Raw genomic sequence first — 24,126 nt, forward strand, 5'->3', positions numbered from 1 at the left:
CATTAGAATTGTATCCCATGCTACATGGGAATGACAAAACAAAGCCAAGTCGGACAAGGGTGAGGTCAACCCTCAGCTCTTTATCGCCGCCTATCGATACACTTGTGCAACTTACAAAACACAAAAACACCACCATTCACCCGTCCGCACTGGGCGCTTTAACAAGTCTGCAAAAAGTGGAACATGAAAGGTACCCAGGTAAGCTCGAGAAAGAAATAAGAAATGTGAGAAACACAAGTGGTTTTGGACGAAACCATGTCACGTCAGAGGGGTGTTTATTTTTTGGACGGATGCGATATGCGTTCTTGAAACCAATATCTTGAAGAGTCAGTCCCACTGTTATTATTGTTTTCATCAATTCGCTGTCGAGAACCAAAATGGAGGAGATGCCTTCTGCCAAGTCGTGCTAGCTAGCACTTCTTCTTAGCACCCCTCTTGCTAGCTAACGTTAGCTAGGTTAGTTGCAGTATTCACTCACTTGTGCTACAAGCATATCAACTTATCTCTGTTGTTCTCCCCCGTGTCCCTGATTATATTATTCTCTTCCTCGTTAAACTTAAATGTTAGCTAGAACCGGACAGGTTCCCTTGCAGAACTGAATCATGAGCCGTTAGCTTGCTAGCTTTGATTAGCTACCATGTAGCTAGCTAGCTTTGTTTGGCTGCAGTCTACGTTCAGTATCAGTGTCTAGCTAGCTCTTTATAACCGCTAGCTATCGTTTGCTAACTTAACTAGTCAGCTAGCAAACTAATTAAAAGAAATGATGCTGGATCAGACCCGACGCAGTGCAGTATTTTTGTTTGTCTGGCAGCAAAGCAGCCGCCCTGATAAGTCCAACGTTAGGGTAACGTTTTATATACGTTTCCAGTTGATGTATCAGTGAATGATTATTGTCACTGCAAACCAGCTAACCCAAGCATGTCCTGTTTTTCTTGGTATCACAGGAGCCAGTCACACCAGTGTTCAATGGAACAGGATATCGAGTGATATTGTCTGCCTTGCAAATGGTCAGCAGTTCTCTAATTTTGGCTCAATCACATTGAGCTGAGTTTCCTTTGCCATGACTTTGAGATCCACTTTGTTTCCTACCGCGCGGTTCAAGCTGGATGCTGAGAAACTTGACTTCGACAAGTCACAAGTTGGAGCTGCAAACCTGAGCTCGGTAGCCATCAAGAGGGAAAACTGTGACTTTGTCATAGATGTACACGATGTGCTGGGGGGCATCCCCAACAGCGGGGCCGAGCTGCCCAACAAATCAAAGACTGTAGATCAGAATTACACTGGAAAAGTGGCTCGCGCTCCAGTGGCGGCTGTGCCAATCAGACCCGGACTTCCTGTGGGTCCAGGGGACAGCTGGGAAGCCACCAGGCTGTTGTCATGCCCGGTCAGACTAATGTGTGCCGAGGGAACCCCAGTGAAAGGTAAACCCGTCCTCTGCGAGAACATGGATAACCCCGAGTCGGTGTCGAACTCCAGGGACGCTGCTCTCGATGAGAGCGCCAGAGGGGTCTTGGCCGGAGGAGTTCTTGGCACAGCATCCATTGAACTCAGCGCAGAGGGCAAGTGGAGGAACGTCAGGAAAACCCCCGCCAACCCCCACACCCAAGCGAACTGCCTTCGACAGATTCTCCTGCTTCAGCTGGACCTGATAGAGCAGCAGCAGCAACAGCTGCAGGCCAAGGACAAGGAGATAGATGAGCTGAAAGCAGACAAGGATACGGTATGTAAAAGGTTGAAGCCTTGGGGTGTAGGACATTTGGGATGTAGGCTTAAAACTCTGAATGATGGCGCAAAAGATATTCCTGAACATAAGTGTTGCTCAGTTCTTGTTTTGATACGTTACCTTCTGTTTGGTTGTCTCATATGATGTAATCAGTAACCCCAGTCAACCAATGTAGTGTTATGAAATTGAACATTGTGATATTGTTTCTCCATGTAAACAGTTGCTTGCACGCATTGAGCGCATGGAGCGTCGCTTGCAGCTCACGAGAAAGGACCCACGCGACAAGCGTCTGTTTCAACCGCTGGAGCCGTGGACGCCAGACAAAGATGACCTGTGGGATTTGGAAGTGGATGACAGCCCACAGACCAACACACCCAGGTCACTTCCTTTCAGCCGAGGGGGCAAAGGTCACAAAAGGTGACAAACTGGACATCCTCTACTGTTTTCGTTTAATCCACAAACAAACTCTCTTTCGTTTCGCCCACTAACTCACTCATCTGCTGCGTCATTGCAGGAAATTTTGCTTCCTGGACTCCAAGATCCAGAAGTCGCGAGGCAAGGGCCCCAAGTTTGGCTCCCCGAAGTCCGAGTGTGGTTCTGGCTCTCCGTATCAGAGGGAGCTGCGCAGCAAAGAGCCCCCGGAGAAGATGGGTCTGGGGAGGTCGGCGGCAGACAGGGACCCTTTGGACAAAGAGGAGTCCGAGCTCTCCGCACAGATGGACGAGCTCCCCTTCATGTCCACCACTGAGATGTACCTGTGTCGCTGGCATCAGCCGCCTCCCTCCCCGTTGCGAGAGCCGTCTCCTAAGAAAGAGGAGGTGGTGGCCAGTGAGTGGATTTTTCATAGGCCTAGTAGTGGTATTGGTGCCAATAGTATGTAGTAATAGTCTGTAGAATGAAGTGATATCTTACAACGATAAAAATCGTACAATAGACTAAGGATGATGACTCTTCTGCTCTTTTCTGTCTTCCAGTTCCGTCCTGGAGGGAGAACAGTATGGAGCCCTTGGATGAAGAGGACGCCATCGATATCCCTGAAGTGAGAGAAGGGTGCAGCGCACATTCTTTATTATTACACAAGGAGTTTACAGTGCCAGGCAATGCTTTCTCACAGTTTCAGAAAAGGAAAACAAGGCAATGACTCAAAACGCCATGTAGGTAGATAGGTAGATAGGTACAGTAGGTAGGTAATACTTAATTGATCCCTGGGGGGAAATTTGGGGGCTACAGGCAGGACTATACAGGAAGCACAATCAAGACTAAGTACAAATTTAAATATATATTTACCTCCAATACAACATTTCTAGAATCCAAATATTCAAGAACGTAAAAAAAAAACTGTGCCAATTGTTAACGCTTACTGTTTGTATTTTTGCTTGATCCAGATGTTGGAAGACGGCGTTTTTTTGAAACGCCATGCGAAACTGGAGCTGGATGAGAAGAGGAGGAAAAGGTATGAAAGTGTTGTTTCTGTCGTCCAGGTTCCCTCAGTGACTCATGACATTTATCATTTCATTTCATATACTGTATTGTCCCCATGGGGAAATTTGTTGTGGACTCTGCTGGTCCTGCAGGTCACAAGACAGACATGGCAATCATCCTCAACACATGAATTTAAGTAGACAATAAATAGCAATGTCAACATATTGCACAACCCTCAATTGACAAATGTAGCCTCATTCCCGAATAACTCATTCTCTAGCTAGTGCACATCTCTACATTGAGTCCTATGCTACTTCCCTTCATTCCTCTGTCTCTTAACCCCCATTATGTTCCCCCCTCTCTCTCTCCTGTGTGAAGATGGGATATTCAGCGTATCCGTGAGCAGCGCATGTTCCAGCGTCTGCAGCAGCGCATGAACAAGAAGAAAGGGATCCAGGAAAATGAGCCAGAGGTGTCGTCCTTCTATCCCGACACCGAGGACGGTACGGAGCACATCTCATCTCACACCGTGTCCTAACTGCTTGCGACGCGAGTGACAGAGCGCGACATCGCATGCTTGCTGTCCTAACTGAAACCGTTACATTTCCTGTTCTGTTACGTCATGTGTCTATATTCCCAACTGAAGACGGTTAAAGAACGAACGCCTGTCAACGCGAGCGACAGGAGGAAAATAGGAACAGGGCGAGCGTCAAAAGGGCAGTTAAAATGTCGCGCTGCGTTGCTCGCGTCCAGCTAGGACATAACAATAGAAAACAAAGCAATGGAACGCATTTTGTAGCCGACGCTCGCTCGCGTCGCGTGTAGTTAGGACACGGTGTCAGACTTAAAACCCACATGAACTCCAAACACTGTATTTTGGGGTTGCTGTTTTGCAAGTATGTAGAAGGGATTCTGACGTCGTTTCTGTCTCTCCTCTCCCAGTTGAGTCCATAATCATCACCCCCTTCCTGCCTGTGGTGGCGTTCGGCCGGCCGCTGCCGAAGCTCACTCAAGAGTAAGTGTGTGTTTCTGTGGCGCCGACCTTCCTAACATTGTTACTTCTACATACAGGGATGATCCTAATATCAGGGGACCCTTCTCCTAGCCTTTCCTCTACACAAACATATGTCTGCTTTTTGTTTTTCATTCATTCTATAAAGTGATATTTAACCATTTCATTTCTTTTTTTCTTTTTTTTTTCTTTACTTTTTCGAGAACATAGGGTTGCTCAGTTAGGTGATTTGTTTGGTGTGTTATTCACAATGTCCACTAGATTGAGTTCATCCAGCATTCTGCATAATCTATTTTTCAAGATGGTACCATGGTGCAGGTGGCGGGACAGGGCGAGTTTCACAGAAAGACCTTTCATCAAAATGCAAGTATTTATTCCTCCCATAAGTATGTGTTTTACATTTGAAAACGAAATTGAACCGAAAACTAAGCCCTCTGGGATTCATGGATTTTCCGAAGTTCTGCTCTGTGACTTGAAAGGGGGAAGCAGACATGCCATAAGATTTTGGATAAGATTTGGATTGGTTAGAAGTTAAGAGCATTTCATTTCACATTTGTGTATTTGAATTACAAATTGGTAAGCCGTATATTGCAATCAATTGAGAGACAAACATTCGGTACTGACTTTGAATTTACTATAGACAAACGTTATATTTCTGCAGTCAAACTGGTTCATTATTGACATGTCCACTGACAAAAATACTGTATATTGAGTGCAGAGAAACAGTTTGCACTGTCTTTTCATCTGTGTGAAGTAGTTTTGATAACCAAATGTTTTTCAGGTCGCGGGGGCTGGATTTTCCCGGTGACCTTCTCATACCCTGTCGAGTCTGCTGAACCCGTCTGAATCCGTGTGGTTTTGTGTCTCCCTCTGCAGGAACTTCGACCTGCCCTGGCTGGACGAGCGGAGCCGCTGTCGGGTCGAGTTGCCCAAGAAACACACACCTCACCGAACCTGCCGGAAGTGAGATGGCACCTGTGTGTCAGGCGAGAGAGGGAGAGGGAGAGAGAGAGACTCAATGGCCTCCCCCCCCCTGCACATTTCTGGTCTGGAATAAGGTTGTCAGCGGGAGCTGGCCCAGCATGCATCACTCTGTGGAAGAGTGAACCACCGTCGTAACATATCACTCCTCCGCTGAATCTGCTGGGACAAAATAGTGACGGGAACAAGGCCGCAAACTCTGTTAGCTGTGGTAGATTTGACGTAGCCTGGCTTCGCCAGACCCAATCCGCAAGAATGCGAAGGGTCTGGAAAGTCTCCGTTCATTTTAGATTTCCAAGGGGTGTTATCAACGGGCATAGATCAAAATACCTCTGAACGCCTTTGGATAGACCGTTAACCAATCAGAGCGTAGCGCGCTCCTCTGTACAGACATCGTATCAAACCTGCCCCATATTAGATAAAGGGTTGTGATTGGCTCGACCAATATCTGGTTGGGTGGAAATCAGTTTGAACGGGTACGTTACCAAACTGATCTGTGGTGTGAAACAGAATGTGAGCTCACGTGACCAGGGTCAGGATGGCAACGCCAGGCTTTATTTGCCTCTTGTTCTAGATAGAATGGCAGAACATCTATACCCTTCAAGATTACAGTCCATGTAATAAGCAAGCTATGTAATAATGTGGTAAAGTGCAACAGTTCTATTGTACTCTGTCTAGTTAAAATATTTCACACTTTTTCATAACAATAGTGAAAAGCATGTATTTTTTGCGAGACAAACTGGGGAGCATAAATTAAATATTTTTGGAATTGGTTGCGGCTTAGTTATGTTACTGCATTGCCACTAAAATGTGGGTGGTCCACTGCTTCTGAATTTGATTAATTCATCATTATTACATACACGTAGATGTCATATAGCATGTTAATACAAGGACTGGAATCTGTAGGGTAACAATTTGAGATTCATGTTTGGCTGATTTGACTGAATGAGTGCTTGTTAGTACAGAATGCTCTTTGCGCTAATCAATGTGCTGGAGGCCCCTTAGGCATTTACATGCTCTGTGATTTAAATCTCTGAATTTGACTGTATTTTCATGTCGGTGTGTTCACTGTAATACTATTCCTTGTGCTGACACTGCTTCAAGCAAAAGGTTTTCTTTTTATCAATGTGTACTGCACTACAGTGTGAATTTAAGGGGATCCTCACTCTGCATGTGTTCTTATCAGAACTGCAATGCTAAGCAATTCTAAGGGAAAAAATTATGTTCAGAAGCTGCAATGATTATGCTGCATTGTCCATTCTTTGCGTTATGAAAACAAAATCTCTCATCAAAATGGGCGGTAAACTTTAAAACATGTTCCAGTCCTATTTTTGTTTTCAGCATTTTACGATGTGGGTGTGCATGCACTTAATTCAAATGGTCAAATCTGTTCCATATGATATCACCATGGTAGAGTGGTAAATGACTCGATGCTAATTTCAATTTATGAACAATGTGTTTACATTTTGAAAGGCTACTTATGCTACTTATTTCAAAATGCACTGCTTTGAAAAATCTCAAAGTGGCTGAGAATATTGTCCAAAATCTTTTTTGAAATGTATCTAATGTTTCTAACCTTCCCAGTAATCTAATTTACAGTAGCTAGATATTAGTTGGCAGTGAGGTCCATTGGTCTGTAGTAAGTCATTTGAGACGAGCTTTGATCACGTTCTTACTGGAAGTAGTATTGGCTAGTGTATTCTTTAACATGTTCGTTTCCTGCTCTGAAACTTTCTTCGCAACTTCTAACTCCTGGCGATGTTAAGCTTGTGTTCTGTTGTTTAACCATTTTACTTTCATGACATTTTGCTTCATGGCTTTCTGCCTTGACAATGCAACTAACCGCCTGGGTATTTGCCCTCATCATGAATTTCTTCACATAGCGCTTTTTTCGAACCAAGTCCTTTGCCATAATCTTGACAGCATTCTGCAAATAGTGTGTAAAATTAATACAACACAAAGATATTTCCAATTTGAACTCATCCTGACCCAACCTGAACATTTCTTTGCGGTGTTGGCTTCTAACTCCTAGTGATGTTATGCTTGTGTTCTGTTATGTGTCGGTTAACCATTTTACTTTAATGGCATTTTCCTTCTTGGCTTTCTGCCTTGACAATGCAACAGACCACAAAAATGCAAACTTGGTCTTCTGTACATAGCTTTCTGAAACAAATGTTGTACATAAGTAAAACATGGCTGTTATTTTTCTATTATTTAATGTGTTGAGTACATTCAATATTGTTATTCTATGATAATGATTGTATGTTGACAAAATAATTGACAAGTTTGTTTTGGAATAAAATTAACATATCTTAAACATTGTCAAGTCTTAAATGTTTCATCCTTGGATTAACTACTACAAATTTGACAACCAGACCCTCAATGTCAAATGTGAAAAAAAAAGTTTATTGGATAAAGGAAGGCAAATAGGCCAGAATTTCTCAAAAATATAAACTACACCCTCCATCAACATTTCAATACTTTGTCGATTATTACCAAAACCCAAGATACGTTTTGAACATGAAGGGTAACTATATTTACCAGGCACCACAGTGAGTGCCCTCCTTTTAATCATTTGGATTCGAGGAACATCCCATACTTTAGCCACTTGAGTATTGTTGAAACATCTGTTGACCTGTGTCATCTAACTCACACAAATACAATTGATAGTTCCACTCTATGCATGAACTAGGTTCAATTCCCACACAAAAAATGATATAATGAAAATCTAAGTCACAGATGGTACATCATTATTAAGCAGTGATGTTAATATCTAAAATCAGGCATACTATTATGAAGCTCAGGTTATACAAATGTAGTGATATTTGCACATATTAACATACAAAACGGCTTAATAATACTGTATAATCTAATTTCATATAACTTTAATAATTAGTGTTCAAATTACATGTAAATAACATGCCCTTGGGTGTTGGTACAGTATTTACACTCACTTTATTCATTTTTCACCTTCAAATTGAACGTTTCATTTGGCATTCAGCAAATATTTTTGTAAGAACAACCACGTACACAAGGTTCGCCGTAGCACACAAATCTGTGTGTGTCACTGATAAAAAGATATACATACTGCACAAAAGTAATAAAAGAACCAGCAAACAAAAAAGCCATACACCTTAATAAACATGGATTTCTCACTGAACCCTTCCAGTGTGGCTCGAACTCCCTTCCCCAAGAAATCTAGATACAGAAATCTGAGTACACTTGAATCTGTATTAACGCCAACGCGCTGTTCTCCGTCACTTGCTCCATTCTCAGTCTCTCCTGAGGTTATTCAGCCTCTCTTCCAGGTCAGCATCTGCATCTGCCAGGGCCGCTTGGGGCTCAGCTTTCTTCCCTCCCGCGACCGACAGGCTACCTCCAGTGGACGGCAGATCTAAATGAACATTAAGAACAATAAGAATGATTGATCAGATGATGTGCTCATATACAATCTTGAAGACCATACTATTATGAATCCCTGTGTCATTCAGGTGGATGACTTCTCAACTTATTGCAAAAGTTAGATGGTATCCCTTACTTGAGAGTTCGTCGGACAGATTGAGGCCTAGTTCATCCAGCACTTGGGACACAACAGCATCACTGTGAAAAAAAATCACACCCAGGTGGTGAAGTAAGGCGGTGCAGGTTCATGAGTGATCTCTACTGTCCTCTGCTGCTTGATTGGTGTGAATCTCAGAATCTCCTGTTACCAGTGATTGGTCCAGGGAGATTCTTCCGCTTCCTAATGACAAGGCTTATCTCCAAAACCTACATCCGGTGAGACTCTGACCAGTGCTTTGGAAACATTACATTTAGATGTTTCCTCCTGACACATGCAGCTGGGGATATTTTTTTTCTGTATTTTGTTTTCCCTTACGTCTCTTCCTCGTCATCCTCATCACCCATGGCATCATCTATTGCGTCATTCATCATCTCCTCCTTCATGTCCATGATTTCACTCTGCCGCTCAAAATCCATCATGATCTTCTGAATCTGTGGCAATTTCAACTGTGTAGAGGAAGACAGAAAGACAGGGGGGGGGGGGAGAAAGAGAGAGAGAGAGAGAGAGAGAGAGAGAGAGAGAGAATGTAGTGTAGAGCAATTAAAATGTGAGCCTATTGTTACATTTCCACTGGTAACAAGATAACAAGAATGTGATGTTTGAACTGACCAGAGTGTAATTGTAACTAATGAATTATAGTATTTTGTGCTCACCTGTCTGTTCATGGTAGCCATGGCTTTGGTGACTCCTTTCATTGCTTGGGCCATGCTATTGTTGGACTTGAGCGTCTGAATTTTCAGACTAACTGCCTGGATATTTGCCCTCATCATGATGAATTTCTTCACATAGCGCCTTGTGCGAACCAAGTCCTTTGCCATAATCTTGACCGCATCCTGCAAATAGTGTATGTGCATGAGTGAGTGACTGAGTAAAATTAACACAACACGAAGATATTTCCCATTTGAACTCATTTGTGCTCTCAACTAGCTCACCATCTGTCCCTGTTTGGCCATTTTCTTAATGTCAGCGATGATTTTCTTCTCCTGTTGCTCCAATCTCTGGCGCTCTCTGTCCAGATCTCTCATGGCTCGAGTCAGGGCTCTCTGATTCTGCCTCAGCATCTCCTCTGGAGTCTTCCTTTTCCCAAACAGGAAGTCCATCTAGAAGACAAATCACAAACACCACTCAGAAACACCATTGGGCTTTGCTACAATCTATCTGACCTTGTTGTGTTATCACTAGAGGCGTCTTCTTCATAAGAGGCTTGTTTCCCCGAGGTGGTAGCTAACTTTACACCACGAAATGTTAGGGGAAATATACAGTAAAGCAAAATGAAGTAGTTTCGATTTCCTAATAACGTGCTCACTTGGCTAGCAACGTTACACGTTTCATAAACAGGCCTACGGATCATGACACATAGCGTCCCTATCTGGTAATGTCCATTTTTAGACGTCAGCTAGTAGCTCACTAGCTAGCTACTGTTTGTTTGCTTCCTGTATCGGTAAGTTTATATTCCTAGTATGACAGTCATCGAGCTGGTCGTTATTCAGTTTTATCTTACCTTGTGTAAATCCTTTTATACGGCTGTAAATGTCCAAACAATAACAGCCCCAGAGCAGATTAAGGTTGATAGACCTTTGTTGGTTTTTCCCCTACTTGTTTTCTTCTTCCACACACTTCCGCATAAGACAGTTTGAGGATATGACGTAATGCGAAACGTCATAGACGCATCGATTTCGGTAACATAGATATTGACGTGTTTTTCAGTGAAACATGGATATGAGCTGTAGTGGTGGTTTCACTGGAAGAACTCCACTTTTTCTTGTGTTTATAAAAGAAGTGTCCTTGTACTTTGATTCGATTGAATTCTCCATGAACAAAAAGGCTTCCAAGTCCTTGTATCTCCGTAATGCTTTTGAGGTCTTTATGTAATGAGTTTTTCCCCTGGTGTATTGTGTTTTGTTCATGTGTATGTATGTGTATGTATATATATATATATATATATATATATATATTGTTATATTTTGTATACATTGCTTTGTATATTTCTGCATCTTTGAATTAAAAAAAAAAAAAAAAGCTGTAGTGGTGTCCACAAGGATGATCCTTCTGACTGGGATTGTTGAAAATGGATCCTACTTTACCTCCGTTGACAGATCCCACTTTCAATCCTTGAAGTGTGTCCCATAGTAAATTATTTGAGAGCATGTGCGCCCCAAAAAATCAGCCAAGATATTGTGCTACTCGCTATTGCCCTGGATGTGTGAATTGATGAGTGCAGCAAGGACCTTGTCTTCGTTATAGAGATACTTTTCATGGAATGAAATACAATAAAAACCCTTGAATGTATGATAAAAGACTTTCTGGCAACCGGATCTCTCCTTACATCCAACAACCAACTCTCCACTTGGTGGCAGTAACTCACTTGCAATGGTCTCAATGTGCAACTATTATGATTCCAGAGGAAGAAAGGAGGTTCTCCGTAGCACACAATGCACTACCGCTGACACTGTCTTTAGTGTCTCCTAAATCTTCATGTTTTGCCAGATCGAGATCAACAAAAAGACTGAACGAGATCCATTCCGTGCTATTCAATAAGTATTGACGACTGGTTAGTAGAGATAGTTCAACCGGAAACGAGAATTACAACTTCCCCAGACTCATTGGATTACAGGGAGGCTGCTTGGAAGGAGGTGCCCAGCCCCAGAGAGTCTTGGTCAACACTCTCGTCCATGGAAATCAAGACCGAGGCTTCAGTTTGGGGCCTTTAATAATTTTTGTTGGTTAATGGGATCTGGAGGGCGAAAACAAATTGATCTAGGAACAAACAACCTCGATAACACACGGATGGGTGGTGGCCAAACAGTCACCACACAACACCAGTCTCGGTATAAAACAGATTAATCGCTTTTTTTGTTTGTGGATTAGTTAGATAGAGGGCTATTTTAGCATTAGCTAGCTTAGCTACGCCTTTCTTTGATGCGAATTCAACCATTTGTATCGGGGCCCATTATCGCCCACCCAGCCACTGCAGGATATTGTGAGCTAGTAGGCTAGCTAGCCATCTTAACTTATATATTTTCTGCAACTCGGGTCTATTTGACAGGTTTAAATTAAATATTATTCATAGCAAACTAACATTATCTGGCTGTGTGGTACATTAAAGTAGTGTTAGACATGCTAATCAGCTAGCTAAGCCTACCAATAAGACACATTAGCTAGTTATCTTGGCTGTATTTCTTAAAAAAGACAGGTGTTTTCTTTGGGTAATATCTTTAAGTAGCTAATTATAGGTATTTATAACTTAGCATTTATGCTATCTAGCTAGCTAGTCAAGTTAATTGGCGTGGTTAGAGCTAGCTAGCTGATGCTAAGTTAGCATGCTAGGCTATTAGTGGCTATTTGACGGCGTGTGCCGAAATTGAGATCAGGGACAGGGTTCATTTGGATATTTCACAGTAAGTAGGTGCATCAGTTATAATGACATTGCATTGAAATATATCTATTTTTGCATACATTGGTGATGTAGCCTACATATTCGTAGTGCTCGTCAGTCTGTCTGGGCTTGTCATTTGTGTTTACATACGCATTCTTTGAGAGAATCAGCTATGTCTTGACATTTGGGACTTATATCCTCATGAACAGAAGCAGCACTATAAATTCTGCGGTGGGAAGAAGTTTTGCATCCAAGTGCACTGACATGACATTAAGAAATCACCGAAAGACAGGCTCTGGGGCTTTGATAATGTTCTCAAAAGACGCAAAATAATAAGACTGATATTCACGCCATTTTAAACAGAGGCTCCCGTGTGGGCCTGTGTGGTGGTGGTAGTTTTGAGGTTGAGAAGAGTGCCTTCGACCGGACCGGGATTTTAAAAAAGTGCCTTCGACTGGACTGGGACTAGGTGCTGTTTTGCTATGGACGGTCCGAGTCGAGGCGGTGGGTTCAGACAGAGCCGACGGTCCCGATCTCAGCGCGACAGAGAACGGCGCAGGAGAAGAGTAGACCTCGCTGATCAGCGGGCCACATCCCCCTCCTCGGCCTCGGACCGGGAGGTCTGCGGAGCCAACTCTGTTCTCGGTCCCGGTGGGAGAGTATGTCGACCCGGCTTCCCCGGTGTGAGGCACAGGCCTCCGCGTCGAAGGAAGCGAGAATCGGTGTCCTGCGAAGAGGATATAATCGATGGCTTCGCCATTGCCAGCTTCATAAGCTTTGAGGCCTTGGAGGTAAGATTGGACCTCAAATCCCAGACTAGAAAAGCCAGACATGATGGAATGCTACATCACTCACATTACAGACATAAGTAAGCAGCCTGTGACAATCCATCATATTAAGCCCTGACTAGACGTGCCCTTTAATCTGTCATACTAAAATACAACAATGCATATGATTTATGCCTTTCCTCACTGATTTGTTGCCATTTGCACCAACATATTGAATACATGACTCCCTCCCTACTTGGGCCTCTCAATGAGACTTTCTCTTTGGGGTTGTAGATTGAACTTCCTTCTATTCTCACTAGGCTACACTTAGAACAACCAATCCAATCAACAACTAGAGTCATTAGACCCTGAGCAATCTCTTCTGATGCATCTAAATGACCAGAATTATTCATGTCCACTTAGCACCAAGAGTTGATGAATTATCTGGGCCTAAAAAGCAACTCATTAAACCAAACAAAGTGATTGAGCACACAAATTGCGTGCTTGACTGCCAACATAATACTAATTATATTTCTAGACTATAGGTCAGTGAGCGCCATGCGGTAGGCTACACACATTAGCATTTCTTGCCTCTGCTTTACTTTGAAGGGCCTGTACAGTGCAGCAGCATGCAGTTGAAATCCAGCACAGTGACAGATGGTCCTCTAGAGAGGCAGACATCTAGACTCTACTTACAATGGTCATTTGAATATTTGTGAAGACCCAATTTTCAACACGAAAACAGAACCTGACAAGCAATGGGTTCAAAAGTGCTCTACTCCCACTTATCTCTAGACAAAAGAGATCCCTCTTACTGCCGTGCCTGGAAAATAACCAGAAAATCAATCAACACCTACAGTTGCCATTTTCAACACAGTAGCCTAATTGTTTATATTGACAGGTAAACAGAGATGTTTTCTCTCCTCAGATGGACTGTTCTCTGAAGCCCACACAGCGCGCTGCTATGCTTATGGGAAGGAAGAGGAAGAGGGGCCCCGAGCAGAACGGTGGCGGGCTGCTCTCGGAGCCAGAGGAAGGGGCCCCGCCCAGCTATTCCCGCAGTTGCTGGAACAGGAATAGGAAGAAGAGAAGGAAGACGAATGTGAAGGTGTGGCACGAGATATGGGCGTATGAGCTTTCTGTTGGCCGAGTTCGTCTTGCCACGTTTGTATGTACTGTAACAGTCAGACGTCTGGTGCAATAAACCAGTCGCGTCTGCGCCTTGCTAGTGAACCGCTCATTATTGTAGTGAGAGTTAGCTGGTCTGTCAAGTATTCACACTATGATGTCATGAACGCGGTCATGGCTTACTGGAAGCAGACCTGCACACCTGGTGTGTAATTGCGCTTAGTAGTGCCAGCTCCTAGGTAGGTATGTAGTATTTTATTGATCCCCCAAGGTGAAATTACAGTGTTGATCCTCCTAGGAGTCATGGTAACCATAGGGAGGGTGTAGTGTGCCTTGCTGGTTTAGGGTGGGTTTATTCCGTGCAGGACTAGTGCTGATATTTTGTGAGGTTCCTGTCTGAATAGATGACAGCTAATCTGCGCATACACACATTTTCACTGTTCTGAAAAGGTGTAGAAGGCGGGCGTTGGCTAGTGAGGCTACCTCACCTGAACTAAGCCGCTTTACTCTGTATGGATCCTTGTTGGACCTTCTATCCATTTCTTTCACGCCTACATTATAAAATATGCATCTGTGTACTGTGCCGTCACCCATGGAGAAGTGACAATGACATGCGTAACCTTCTAATGGTTCTTCTAGGGCGGAGGGATTCTACTGCTGGAGACTGGCTACATCGTGAGTTTTATTGCGCCGCTTAATGTACACGTTGAACGCTTACTCCGTCCGAACACTATCCGTTGCGGTGAGAGATTAAAATCTTGATCGACGGTTTTCTGTTGCCTTTCAGTGTGACACAGAGAGTGAATCAGCGGATAAGGTGGGTGCTGTTCGCATCAAATGACTTGTCAAGTTTGTGATTCACTGGAGGAGGAATGCTAGTGTTCGTGCTCATCAAGTTTATTAATTTTCTCTTTCCTCATCTCTCCAGGCCTCCGACAATGACATGGATCCAATGTTCACTGTCAGTACAAGGAAAGGTAAAATTGAGTTCCGTCTTTTACATAGCTCTCTGCCTCACTCTATAATAAGGCCTTTATTGAGAAATACAAACGAAACATACCTTGAAACACATGTTTGAAGTAGATTTCAGTGTTTTGGTGTGGAATACTTGCTGACTCAGCTTTGGAGCAGATCCGATTGAGATGAATTGGAACCTAATTCAGTGCTTTCTTTGTCCCCCCAGTTCTGGAGCCTGCCCCTGTGAGCATGGTCTCCTCTATGGCCAAAGGCTGCCCTCCTCTTCCGGCCCGCTGCGGCCTGTCTCGGCTCATGGTCACGCCGCGCGTCTCCGGACTCGAGCGCAGCCAGGAGCGGAGCCTGGAGCCGCCTTACCCCGAGCCCGTCTCTTCTTCTACCTCTTCCTCCTCCTCCTCCTCCTCCTGCCTGCCTTCCCACTCCCCGGCCGCCGCCTCCCGGCCAAGCCACCTCAACGGCAACAACGGCTTCCACCACCACCGCCACGAGCCCAGCCCCTCGCTGTCCAAACACAAGCCCTTCCTCAGCTTCCCCGGGCGGCCCCAGTCCATCTACAACATGGGGATCAACAACAGGTCGGTCCGCGGTGAATCCCGGCCATGTGGATCACTTTCAAGTGCCCCAGGCTGCTTTGGAAAGCAGCTATGGTGGACGTTTGGAAAATATCAACGCCGTAATCCGAACTCCTCTCCCTGTTTTTTTGTTAACCCTTGTAGAAGCGGTACCTCAGTCAAGCCCCCGTCGTCATCGGCCGCCGCCTCCTCGTTGCGGCCGCCCACCCCCTCCACCAGCATGTCGCTCATCAGAGGCCAGGGGTCGTCCGGATCTCTCCGCCCCCCGTCGCGCGCTGGCTCCGGCCCCCTGTTCAACTCCTCCCCCGGCCTGCCCCCTCCTCCCCCTCTTCTCCAGGTCTCCTCCCACACGGCATCAGGTACGGGCAGCGGACACACCCCTGTCCTCCTAACCGCACGCTAACGCAGTAGACCCAACGGTTGTTAGATCGAATCGCAAACGGCTGGGTTTGGACTCATTTCACAGTCTGTGGTCTTCATTTCGCCGGCTCGCTTACTGTCGCGTTGCATAATTACTAGTCTCTCTCATAGACTCAAATATTAAGTTGAATCGCTGCGCTCCGCATACTACATAATAGAGTCTGTGTCGCTTCGCTGCCTCTCAAACTGGTGTTCTGAGGGCGTATCGACGGGTCATAATTGAAAGAGTGACAGGTCGTAGCTCAAGTTAGATGGGCGGGGCATACCTATGGGTGGGAACGCCTCATTGCGAAAGTCGTTACTGATTGGTGTCGCAGAGATTCCTGCGAAACCAATGAATTGCCAGGATTTGAGCACCAGGTTTTTGCCCGAAGTGTCCCAGACCCATAGAGAGATCTGCAGCGTGCAGTAACGTAGTCAGCGTAGCTTACGTAGCGTATAAGAGAAAGAGCTCTCATGGGTCTGGCGTTGAGACTACATAATTATTAAAGCTCCATTTCCTCCTAATTGATATTCCTCTCATTTCCTCTTCACGTCTTCCCGTCCGTTACAGACCAGGACCTGCTACGCCACGGCCTCAACTCCCACTTCCTGGCGTCCCAGGCGGAGCGCGAGGGCAGGCGCAGCGTCCCCAGCGCCGAGGCCAACGGCGGGGGGGCGGGGCGGTCCACGCCCGGGGGTCCGTCGGCCTCCAGCTCCAGCTCCGGCTCGTCTGGCCGGACGCCCCAGGCCCAGCCCAGCATCCAGCCGCTGGCCTTCCAGTTCCATCAGCACAACCACCAGCACCAGCACACGCACACCCACCAACACTTCACGCCCTTCCTGCACCCCACGGCGACGGCGCCGCCTCTGGTGAGACGCGTCCCTCGACGTCCGAGGCGTCGGAGAGTAGCGCCCGCTTTTCTGTTGGGGTTCGGAGCGCCGCTGTACCGTGTTCTGCTAACGTAACCTCCCTTTTTTTGTCTTTTAGTTCGAGAAGTATGCTGGCAAGATGGAGGGGCTTTACCGACACACTGTGAGTTCCCATTCAGATAGCACACCGACGCACGCATGACACACCTTGATAAAAGAGACAAAAGAAAAGAAAAAAAGAGTCACTCTCGACAAGGCGAGGGAAATTGACCGTGTCACTTCGCCTGAAGTCCGTTTGCTCACACCTCCATGGTCTTCAGGGGTATTTCTGTGCAGGGCTGAAAATTAACGACTGCCACCGGCCAAATGCCGGTAAAATTTCCAATTGGCGTCTAGATTTCGGAAGGCTATCTGAAAAAATAAAATAAAATGGCCGGTAGATTTTTTTATCTACAGTCCCCTTGGCAGGTGACTCACCGTGAGCCAAAAAGTTAATTTTCACCCCTGTTTCTGTGTGTAGCACCACTGGTTTTAACCAGTTTCTGTGTTTGTCTTTGGCTGATGTAGTTCTTCCCACAGTACCCTCCCTCAGTGCCAGGCATCCAGCCGGTCATCCCCCCCACCGGGCCCTTCGGCTCCCTGCAAGGAGCCTTCCAGCCGAAGGTGAGAATCAATGCAATAAGCCCATCTATCGTATGGCTGCCATTGACGCACAACATGCGTCATAAGATTTATTTTTAGATAAACATTCTGTCTGTTTTACTATTGGTGTTAGCTAAGATGGCGTGCACAGTAGGTCTTTTGGTTCCTAGCTCAAAGTGTGCTGTGTTTGACAGCCCCTTGTCCCCCAGGGAACGGGTCCAGAGATGAACGCTCGCCTGGGGGTCGTGCCTCACCACCTGCAACCCAAAGACCCGAGGGTAACGACGACGCGCCCGTGTTCGCTGAAACTGCGGCATCTTGATTCTGTGTTGACGATTGTTAATTGCAACAGCTGTTTGTGTGTTTTTTTAGTAGTCAGTGCTTTTGGACGGCACTAAGATTTAGAGACGTGACCACTTAGACATGATGTGCAAAGACATGGGCCGTAGTCAGCGGAGGACAGGCTGAAAACAGACAGTCTCAAAGAGGCGAATGTGTTCACCGAAGTGGTTTACAATTCTGTTCTCTTTTAGCTAACTGATCCGTTTGGGACATCGTTGAAAGTCAGTAATGTAAGCAAATACGGCTGCTTTCTAAACCCCGTTTACCTCCTCACTACTTCACACTATCTTACTCTTTACTCACTCTTGATCGTGATCAATGGTATCGATCAGTTAAATGCCCTTGCACACCAAGTCCACTTTTTCATAATTTTGCATGTCAGAATATAGACGTGAGCTCATGCACTCTTTTTATTTCTCGCATACCTTCTCTGAAAATGACTGAGGCATTCTGTCAATTCCAGTAAGATTGAGTATGATTGATTGTTTTATTTTCACCAGCCAATAGGACAGTAGTCGATGCTTGCTTGACTAACCTGAAATTTTCCTCAAGCTCTTGAAATCCGTATTCTCATTTTGATGCAGTGCAATACAGAAGAATATTCCACATTTAAAGATGCAGCAGAAGCTTTACATTTTAATACAAGTCTCAACGTTATGTTTCCCCGCTATTCAGAAACCAGGGAAGTGGTGTGCGATGCACGTACACGTGGCCTGGATGATCCTCAGCCATCAGAAGAAAGTGAAGGTATGTTAGTAGAACTAGTGAAACGTACTCTTATTTTGAAATGTCTTTCTAGAGCCATCTAATCGTTATTTTATAATGATCCTATGGACTGAGACGCTCATGATCGTAGGGACTTAGAAGCAGCTCCAGCACTATCATTTTCATTTGTGGCAAAGCGAATCATTTATTTCTAAAATAAGATGGCGAGTTTTCATGATTACTCATGTTTTTAACCGTGCCCCCCCCCCCCCCCCCCTTCTTGTCTCAGCTTATGCAGGCTGATCCTCACAAGTTGGACTTCCGCAACGAGCTGCTGGCTCGTCTTCCAGGAGCCGGGGGCCTCGGTCCTCTGGGGCCCATGGGTGGCGGTCTTCCCTCTGCCCACGACCTGAACCGGCCTGCCAGCCTCTTCACGGCCCCTGGTATGTGTGTGTCTGCGCTCTCACGATGGACGGATGTGGCTTTGGGTCACGATGGACGGATGTGTCTATGCCGGATTTTGCGCTGACGAGCTATTTAACGTCGTCCAAAAGCGTCACGTCACATCAGGCCTGATGTTCAGTGTGCGGTGTTTACAAGTCTATGCAGAGGTGTCTTATGTTCTGAGGGTCGCTTAATCTCGTTCGCCTTGACGTCCCTCATCCCTCCCTCCAGGTGGAGTCAATCCGTCCTCATCCCCTTTCATCCCCCCATCAACACCCCACACCTCGTTCCTCACTCCGGGGGCACACATGGGTAAGAGAGTCCTTCACACGGTCTCATGTACCATCAAACACACCCTCACGCTGATTCACTCGCTCAAGAGTGTGTGTGTGTGTGTGTGTGTGTGTGTGTGTGTGTGTGTGTGTGTGTGTCTGTCTGTCTGTCTGTGTCTGTGTGTCTGTGTCTGTGTCTGTGTCTGTGTCTGTGTCTGTGTCTGTGTGTGTGTGTGTGTGTCTGTGTGTCTGTGTGTCTGTGTGTCTGTGTGTCTGTGTGTGTGTGTGTGTGTGTTGCGTTGCAGACCCATATGGCCGCTCCCCTCCCTTCACCCCTCTGGGAGCCCTGGGCTCCAGTGCCTTCGGAGGACTGGGCAGTCCCACACTGGGTGAGTCTCATCACCGTCACCGTCCTTCCCTAAGACGAGCGCCCTCGTCTGTCCTGACCGTGATATGCCGCGAGCTCACTCCCATTAACGCTCGTTTTGTCTTTGCGTTCTCAGCGAGCAGCTCCGTGTTCGGCCACAAGGACTCCCCTACCGGTGTGGTCGGGGGCCTCAACAACCCTCACGACCCCTGGAACCGCCTGCACGGGGCCCCCCCCAACTTCACCGCCGGCCCCAGCTGGGCCAAAGGCGCCGACAAGAGGGACGAGAGGGACAGGGGCAAAGACATGGAAAGGAGAGAGATCCTTCACATCAAGGATGAGAAAGACAGGTAGATAAAGAACATAGAATCGCCCGAACTTCCCGATTTAAACTACTGATCGCAATCCGTGCTTGATGTTGGGATTGAGAGCTCAAACGTCTTATCGTCCTCTAACCGTCCGTATCTCTTCCTCTCAACGCCTCTCTCTCTCTTTGCAGAGACAATGTGCTGTATGGTCGCCCGCCCGTGCGCATGTCCCCGGTAGCCCCTCCCCAGAAGCTCCGCAGCAGCACGCCCGTCTCCCTCATGAACGGGCACGGCGGCGGCGTCATGGCGGCGAACGGCGGGCCCGGCGAAGACCCGACGCGCAACCCGAACAGGGACAGGGACCGGGAGAGAGACGGGGACAAGAGACCGCTCTCGAATGCGTCTTCGCGGGCGGCGCCTCCGCTGGGCTCTTCCTCTCTGCTGATGGACAGAGACAGGCCCCGCTCCTCCTCTTCCTCGGTACTCACCACCCCCCCGCCCTCGGCCCACTCCGCCCCCTCCCCCCTGGACCCGTACGGCGGCCGCCAGCAGCCCCCGGCGCCGCACGGCCACCACGGCGAGCCCTCCCACCACTCCCAGAGAGAGGGCGGCCACCCCGCCACCGTCACCTCGCAGTCCCAGGGCAAGAAGCCCGACCGGACCACCCCGGTCTCCAAACCCCCCGTCCTCCCTCCTGCCCCTCCTCAGGTCAAAGTGAAGGAGGAGCGGAAGGAGGAGCCGGAGCTCATCCCCATCTCCCTGCCGCCCCCGGCCGCGCCCGGCCACGGCTACGACCGGCCCAACAGCCGGCCCCACCACCACCGCTCCGCCACCCCGTCCTCCTCCTCTCACTCGCTGACCCCCACGCCCGGGCCCCAGCTGCCCCCCCCCACCCAGCACCCCCCCACCCAGCACCCCCCCCCTCACCACACGCAGCTGTCTCTGCTCGAGCGCTCCCGGGCCCAGGCCGCCCTCGAGGCTTACCTGGGGAGCGCGGCCGGCGCCGGGGGGCTGGTCATCGGCCCGGGAGGGGAACGGTTCGCCACTCACCCCCACGGTCCGCATCAGGGGCCCTCCCAGGGGCCCCACGGCTTCCACGCCTGGGACCCCTGGAGGGAGCTGGCGGCGCAGCAGCAGCAGCAGCAACAACAGCAGCAGCAACAGCAGCGTAGGGAAGCCATGGCCATGCGGTCCGACCCGCACCTGGCCCTTCGCTCGGACCCCCATCTGGCACTCCGTTCGGACCCCCACCTGGCCCGGCTGCTACAGCACCAGCACGCCCAGCGCTTCCTGGAGGCGGAGAGGGCGGCGGCCATGGCGGCGGCGGCCGCCAACCCTCACCACCCTCAGAACTCTACCTCGTCCAACCCCGCCTCCGTGCGGCAGGAGTTCGGCCTGATGGCCCACCACTTCGACAGGCCCCCGCAGCTGGGACCGCCCAGCGGCAGCCTGATGGACGAGGAGCAGCGCGCCCAAATCATGCGGGAGGACTTCGAGAGGGCGCGCTACTTCGGCATGCACCCCCACGCCCACCCGCACCTCTCCGCCTCCCACCTCTCCGGCCCCTCCCACGCCGCCCACCTGGAGCAGCTCCACTCCGGCCTGCTCTCCCACGCCCACCTCCAGCCTGGAGGCTCCGCCCCCTCGCCTCACCACCCCGGCCTCTACGCGCGCCTGGGGTCCTTGCACCCGCACCACATGCCCAACGGCGTTATGGGTAAATCCCCCGCGGGGCTGGTGGGAGCTCTGAACGTCGGGGCGCCGCCGCCTCTCATTCCCTCGGTGACCAGCAGGTCGTCCACCCCGCCTCGCGGCTCCAGACTCGGGCCAGGTGACCTGGCGATGTACGGCAACCACAAAGATGGGGAATCCAGATAGTACTGGGACGCTCGCCTGAGGAGCTCAAGGGAAATGTCAAGATTACTGTGCTGCTCTTACTCCGCCCCCTGACCTGGGGCGACCCCTCACACAAACTATACGCTAGGCTCTCTCAGGCACACAACCATGCGTGGTTTCAGCTTCCCCCAAAAAAAGGGCGCTTGTGATTGGCCGCCAAGGAAAGCCTGGGAGGGAAACGCGCGAGTTGTCAGGGCGACTCGGTATATTATCCACAACGGTTCTGTCAGTGCAATGTTAAGGTACATGGTTTCTGTGCATCCTAGTGTATTTTTTATTTCAAGAAGGCTGTCGGTGATCCCATATGATATACAATAATGGTAGCTGTTCGAAGAGGCAGAGGAAATTGTTTTTGTTTTTCTTCAGTTTAACATGATCATATTTTTAAGTGAGCCTTTTCAGGTCGGATGAGGGAGGTGCACTTTCTGTATGTGCGTAACTGGTTCATCCTTTCCTCGTTTTAATTCGTGGGATATTATAAAGCCCTAACATGTTTTGTGGATGAGGGCAAACGGGGAGGGTGACTAGGTGTTTTTTCTATGTTTTTTCTTTCTGTGTCCTCTGTAATTGTGAAGAGACAGAATACTGGTGAAAAAGGAAGTCTGTAATGAACAGTGAGCATCTGTACCTCAGTAATGATCTGTACCTCCGCTTCTCCCAAAAATGATCCCCACTCTGCAACTTCAACACCTTTTTTTGTGACATGAGATTCTCCACCTTCTTTTGAGAGGATGAATGACAATATGAACTGTACTTGCTGTGGGTGGAACACCTTTTAAAACGTATACGAAAATATTTCCCATGATCCTCTCTGACTCAATATATGAGCAAGACCAGAATATAGTAGTATAGTGAAATTACCTTTGTAATTATTATTGTTAACATTAATTATCTTCTATAATGATAATAAATATATTCACTGTTATGTTATGTCATTGTTTCAGGTATCACCAGTGCACTCCCCTGACTGTTAGAAGTTCAAATCATGCAAAAGTGTAAGGCTTGCTTCACAGATAATACTTCAGAACGTAAGATGCAACTGTCACAGCATATGGCCTCTTCATAGAGGAGACCTTTGAATATATTCGTATTCGGAGAGGGCGTATGTGTTGGTGTCAGTGTCCTACATCACATTTTAGGACTATGTAACCCCTCTAACAAGTCGGTTTACAGAGATGCTTAGTGAAAACAAAGATAAGTTATATACATGATGGAAGAATGGGGCGTCTACTGTACTGAACAACTGAAAAAAGACTTGTGAAAGGAGTGAGGACTCAACTGGACAGCGGGTATATCGAGAGGTGGAAAAGACTTTTGGGTCGATTATTTTAATAAGACCATTTTATACCTTTCCAACTCCTTCCCTAGAGACCACAAAGATTAATTATTAAATGAATTGTTGGTTACTTGATTGTGTTGGGCTCATTTGTCTAGTTGTCTTGGCGTGACTTATGATATACACAAAACAAGTCTACATCTATACATGCTCAGAATTCATTACTTATGGCAGCTCAATAAATATCATTCATGTGATCTTATTTTTTTAATGGCATACACACAGTCTGAGAAATAAAATAATTTCCTATTAGCCTATAAATCAATTGAAGGTTGTCATGAGAATAAAGGCACACACATTGCAAGCAGAAAAAGATACCAGATACAATATGAGGTGCATCATGTCTATGGCACCAATTAATTATCTAACACATGAGAGAAAGACTAATTTATCTGACCCATTGAAGGCAGAATTGAGGATTAAATTCTTCAGACAAAGTTTAATATATAATTCTTAAATTATCAATTATATACGCCTTTGTTGCTGATATTGTAATGTGAAGTCCATAATAAAAGTGACAACTCTAGGGTGCTGTTCCCAAAAATTGAAGCGGCGCGCTGGACAACCTCTCGCGAGAGAATACTTTCTTCTGCACTCTGTCAGCAGTGGTTCTCCACCATTTCGCTGCGTCTAAAGTCTCCTCCCCGCAACCGCTAGATTCGGCGAGCCGAACCCACTCTCCCTCGGTCCGTATTTCAACTTCTTCCCACGGACCTACATGTACCTCGTTGGGTACCGAGAGACAGTTTGGAATACTATCATCACGGATTGAGTACGATTTTATGCGGATGACGACTCCTTCAACAAGAATTTAGTAAAAGAAAAGTGGTCGGAAATTTCAGGTAGGTGGGAACTTAAGATGGCGGCCGTGAGAGGGGCATGGATGTAGAGGGGGGGGGGGGGCTATGGAGGAAGTAGTGGGGGGGTGCCAGGGGGGCTTGTTGGCTGAGGGACACCAAACCAAAATATTCAATAGACACCGACAGTTTGCCGACAGTTTGCAATTGTAATGTTTGCGAAAGTG

General features: G+C 47.2%; 3 protein-coding genes across 5 annotated transcripts; 2 read left to right on the forward strand and 1 right to left on the reverse strand.

Moving 5' to 3' along the window:
* Positions 1 to 151: 151 nt before the first annotated feature.
* msl1b (MSL complex subunit 1b) lies at positions 152 to 7,412 on the forward strand. 2 transcript variants are annotated; one of them, XM_084459737.1, is made up of 10 exons: positions 152 to 198; positions 945 to 1,720; positions 1,944 to 2,140; positions 2,238 to 2,551; positions 2,698 to 2,762; positions 3,109 to 3,176; positions 3,524 to 3,648; positions 4,088 to 4,160; positions 4,459 to 4,520; positions 5,034 to 7,412. In XM_084459737.1, coding segments are annotated over exons 2-10 (1,566 nt in total). In that variant the 5' UTR covers positions 152 to 198; positions 945 to 1,060; the 3' UTR covers positions 5,036 to 7,412. The 2 variants fall into 2 exon arrangements, with proteins under 2 accessions (XP_084315863.1, XP_084315864.1); XM_084459738.1 differs by lacking the exon at positions 4,459 to 4,520.
* Positions 7,413 to 7,420: 8 nt separating this feature from the next.
* On the reverse strand, positions 7,421 to 10,324 carry chmp2a (charged multivesicular body protein 2A). The gene is made up of 6 exons (XM_084459748.1): positions 10,202 to 10,324; positions 9,633 to 9,800; positions 9,354 to 9,533; positions 9,016 to 9,146; positions 8,677 to 8,738; positions 7,421 to 8,532 (listed from the first exon to the last, which is right to left on the reverse strand). The coding sequence occupies exons 2-6, from the start codon at positions 9,798 to 9,800 to the stop codon at positions 8,411 to 8,413; spliced, it is 663 nt and encodes a 220-aa protein (XP_084315874.1). The 5' UTR covers positions 10,202 to 10,324; the 3' UTR covers positions 7,421 to 8,410.
* A 924-nt stretch (positions 10,325 to 11,248) lies between these two features.
* fbrs (fibrosin) lies at positions 11,249 to 23,081 on the forward strand. Of its 2 annotated transcripts, none has more exons than XM_084459727.1 (18): positions 11,249 to 12,867; positions 13,772 to 13,951; positions 14,611 to 14,646; positions 14,759 to 14,788; positions 14,900 to 14,948; positions 15,155 to 15,521; positions 15,663 to 15,877; positions 16,492 to 16,790; positions 16,909 to 16,953; positions 17,358 to 17,453; positions 17,627 to 17,710; positions 17,966 to 18,004; positions 18,450 to 18,521; positions 18,769 to 18,922; positions 19,155 to 19,235; positions 19,501 to 19,584; positions 19,699 to 19,912; positions 20,062 to 23,081. In XM_084459727.1, the coding sequence occupies exons 1-18, from the start codon at positions 12,559 to 12,561 to the stop codon at positions 21,746 to 21,748; spliced, it is 4,041 nt and encodes a 1,346-aa protein (XP_084315853.1). In that variant the 5' UTR covers positions 11,249 to 12,558; the 3' UTR covers positions 21,749 to 23,081. The 2 variants fall into 2 exon arrangements, with proteins under 2 accessions (XP_084315853.1, XP_084315854.1); XM_084459728.1 differs by having other exon boundaries at positions 17,642 to 17,710.
* The last annotated feature ends 1,045 nt before the right edge of the window (positions 23,082 to 24,126 follow it).

The sequence above is a fragment of the Borostomias antarcticus genome, assembly GCF_949987555.1.
Source record: "Borostomias antarcticus genome assembly, chromosome: 29".
Taxonomy (NCBI): Eukaryota; Metazoa; Chordata; class Actinopteri; order Stomiiformes; family Stomiidae; genus Borostomias; species Borostomias antarcticus.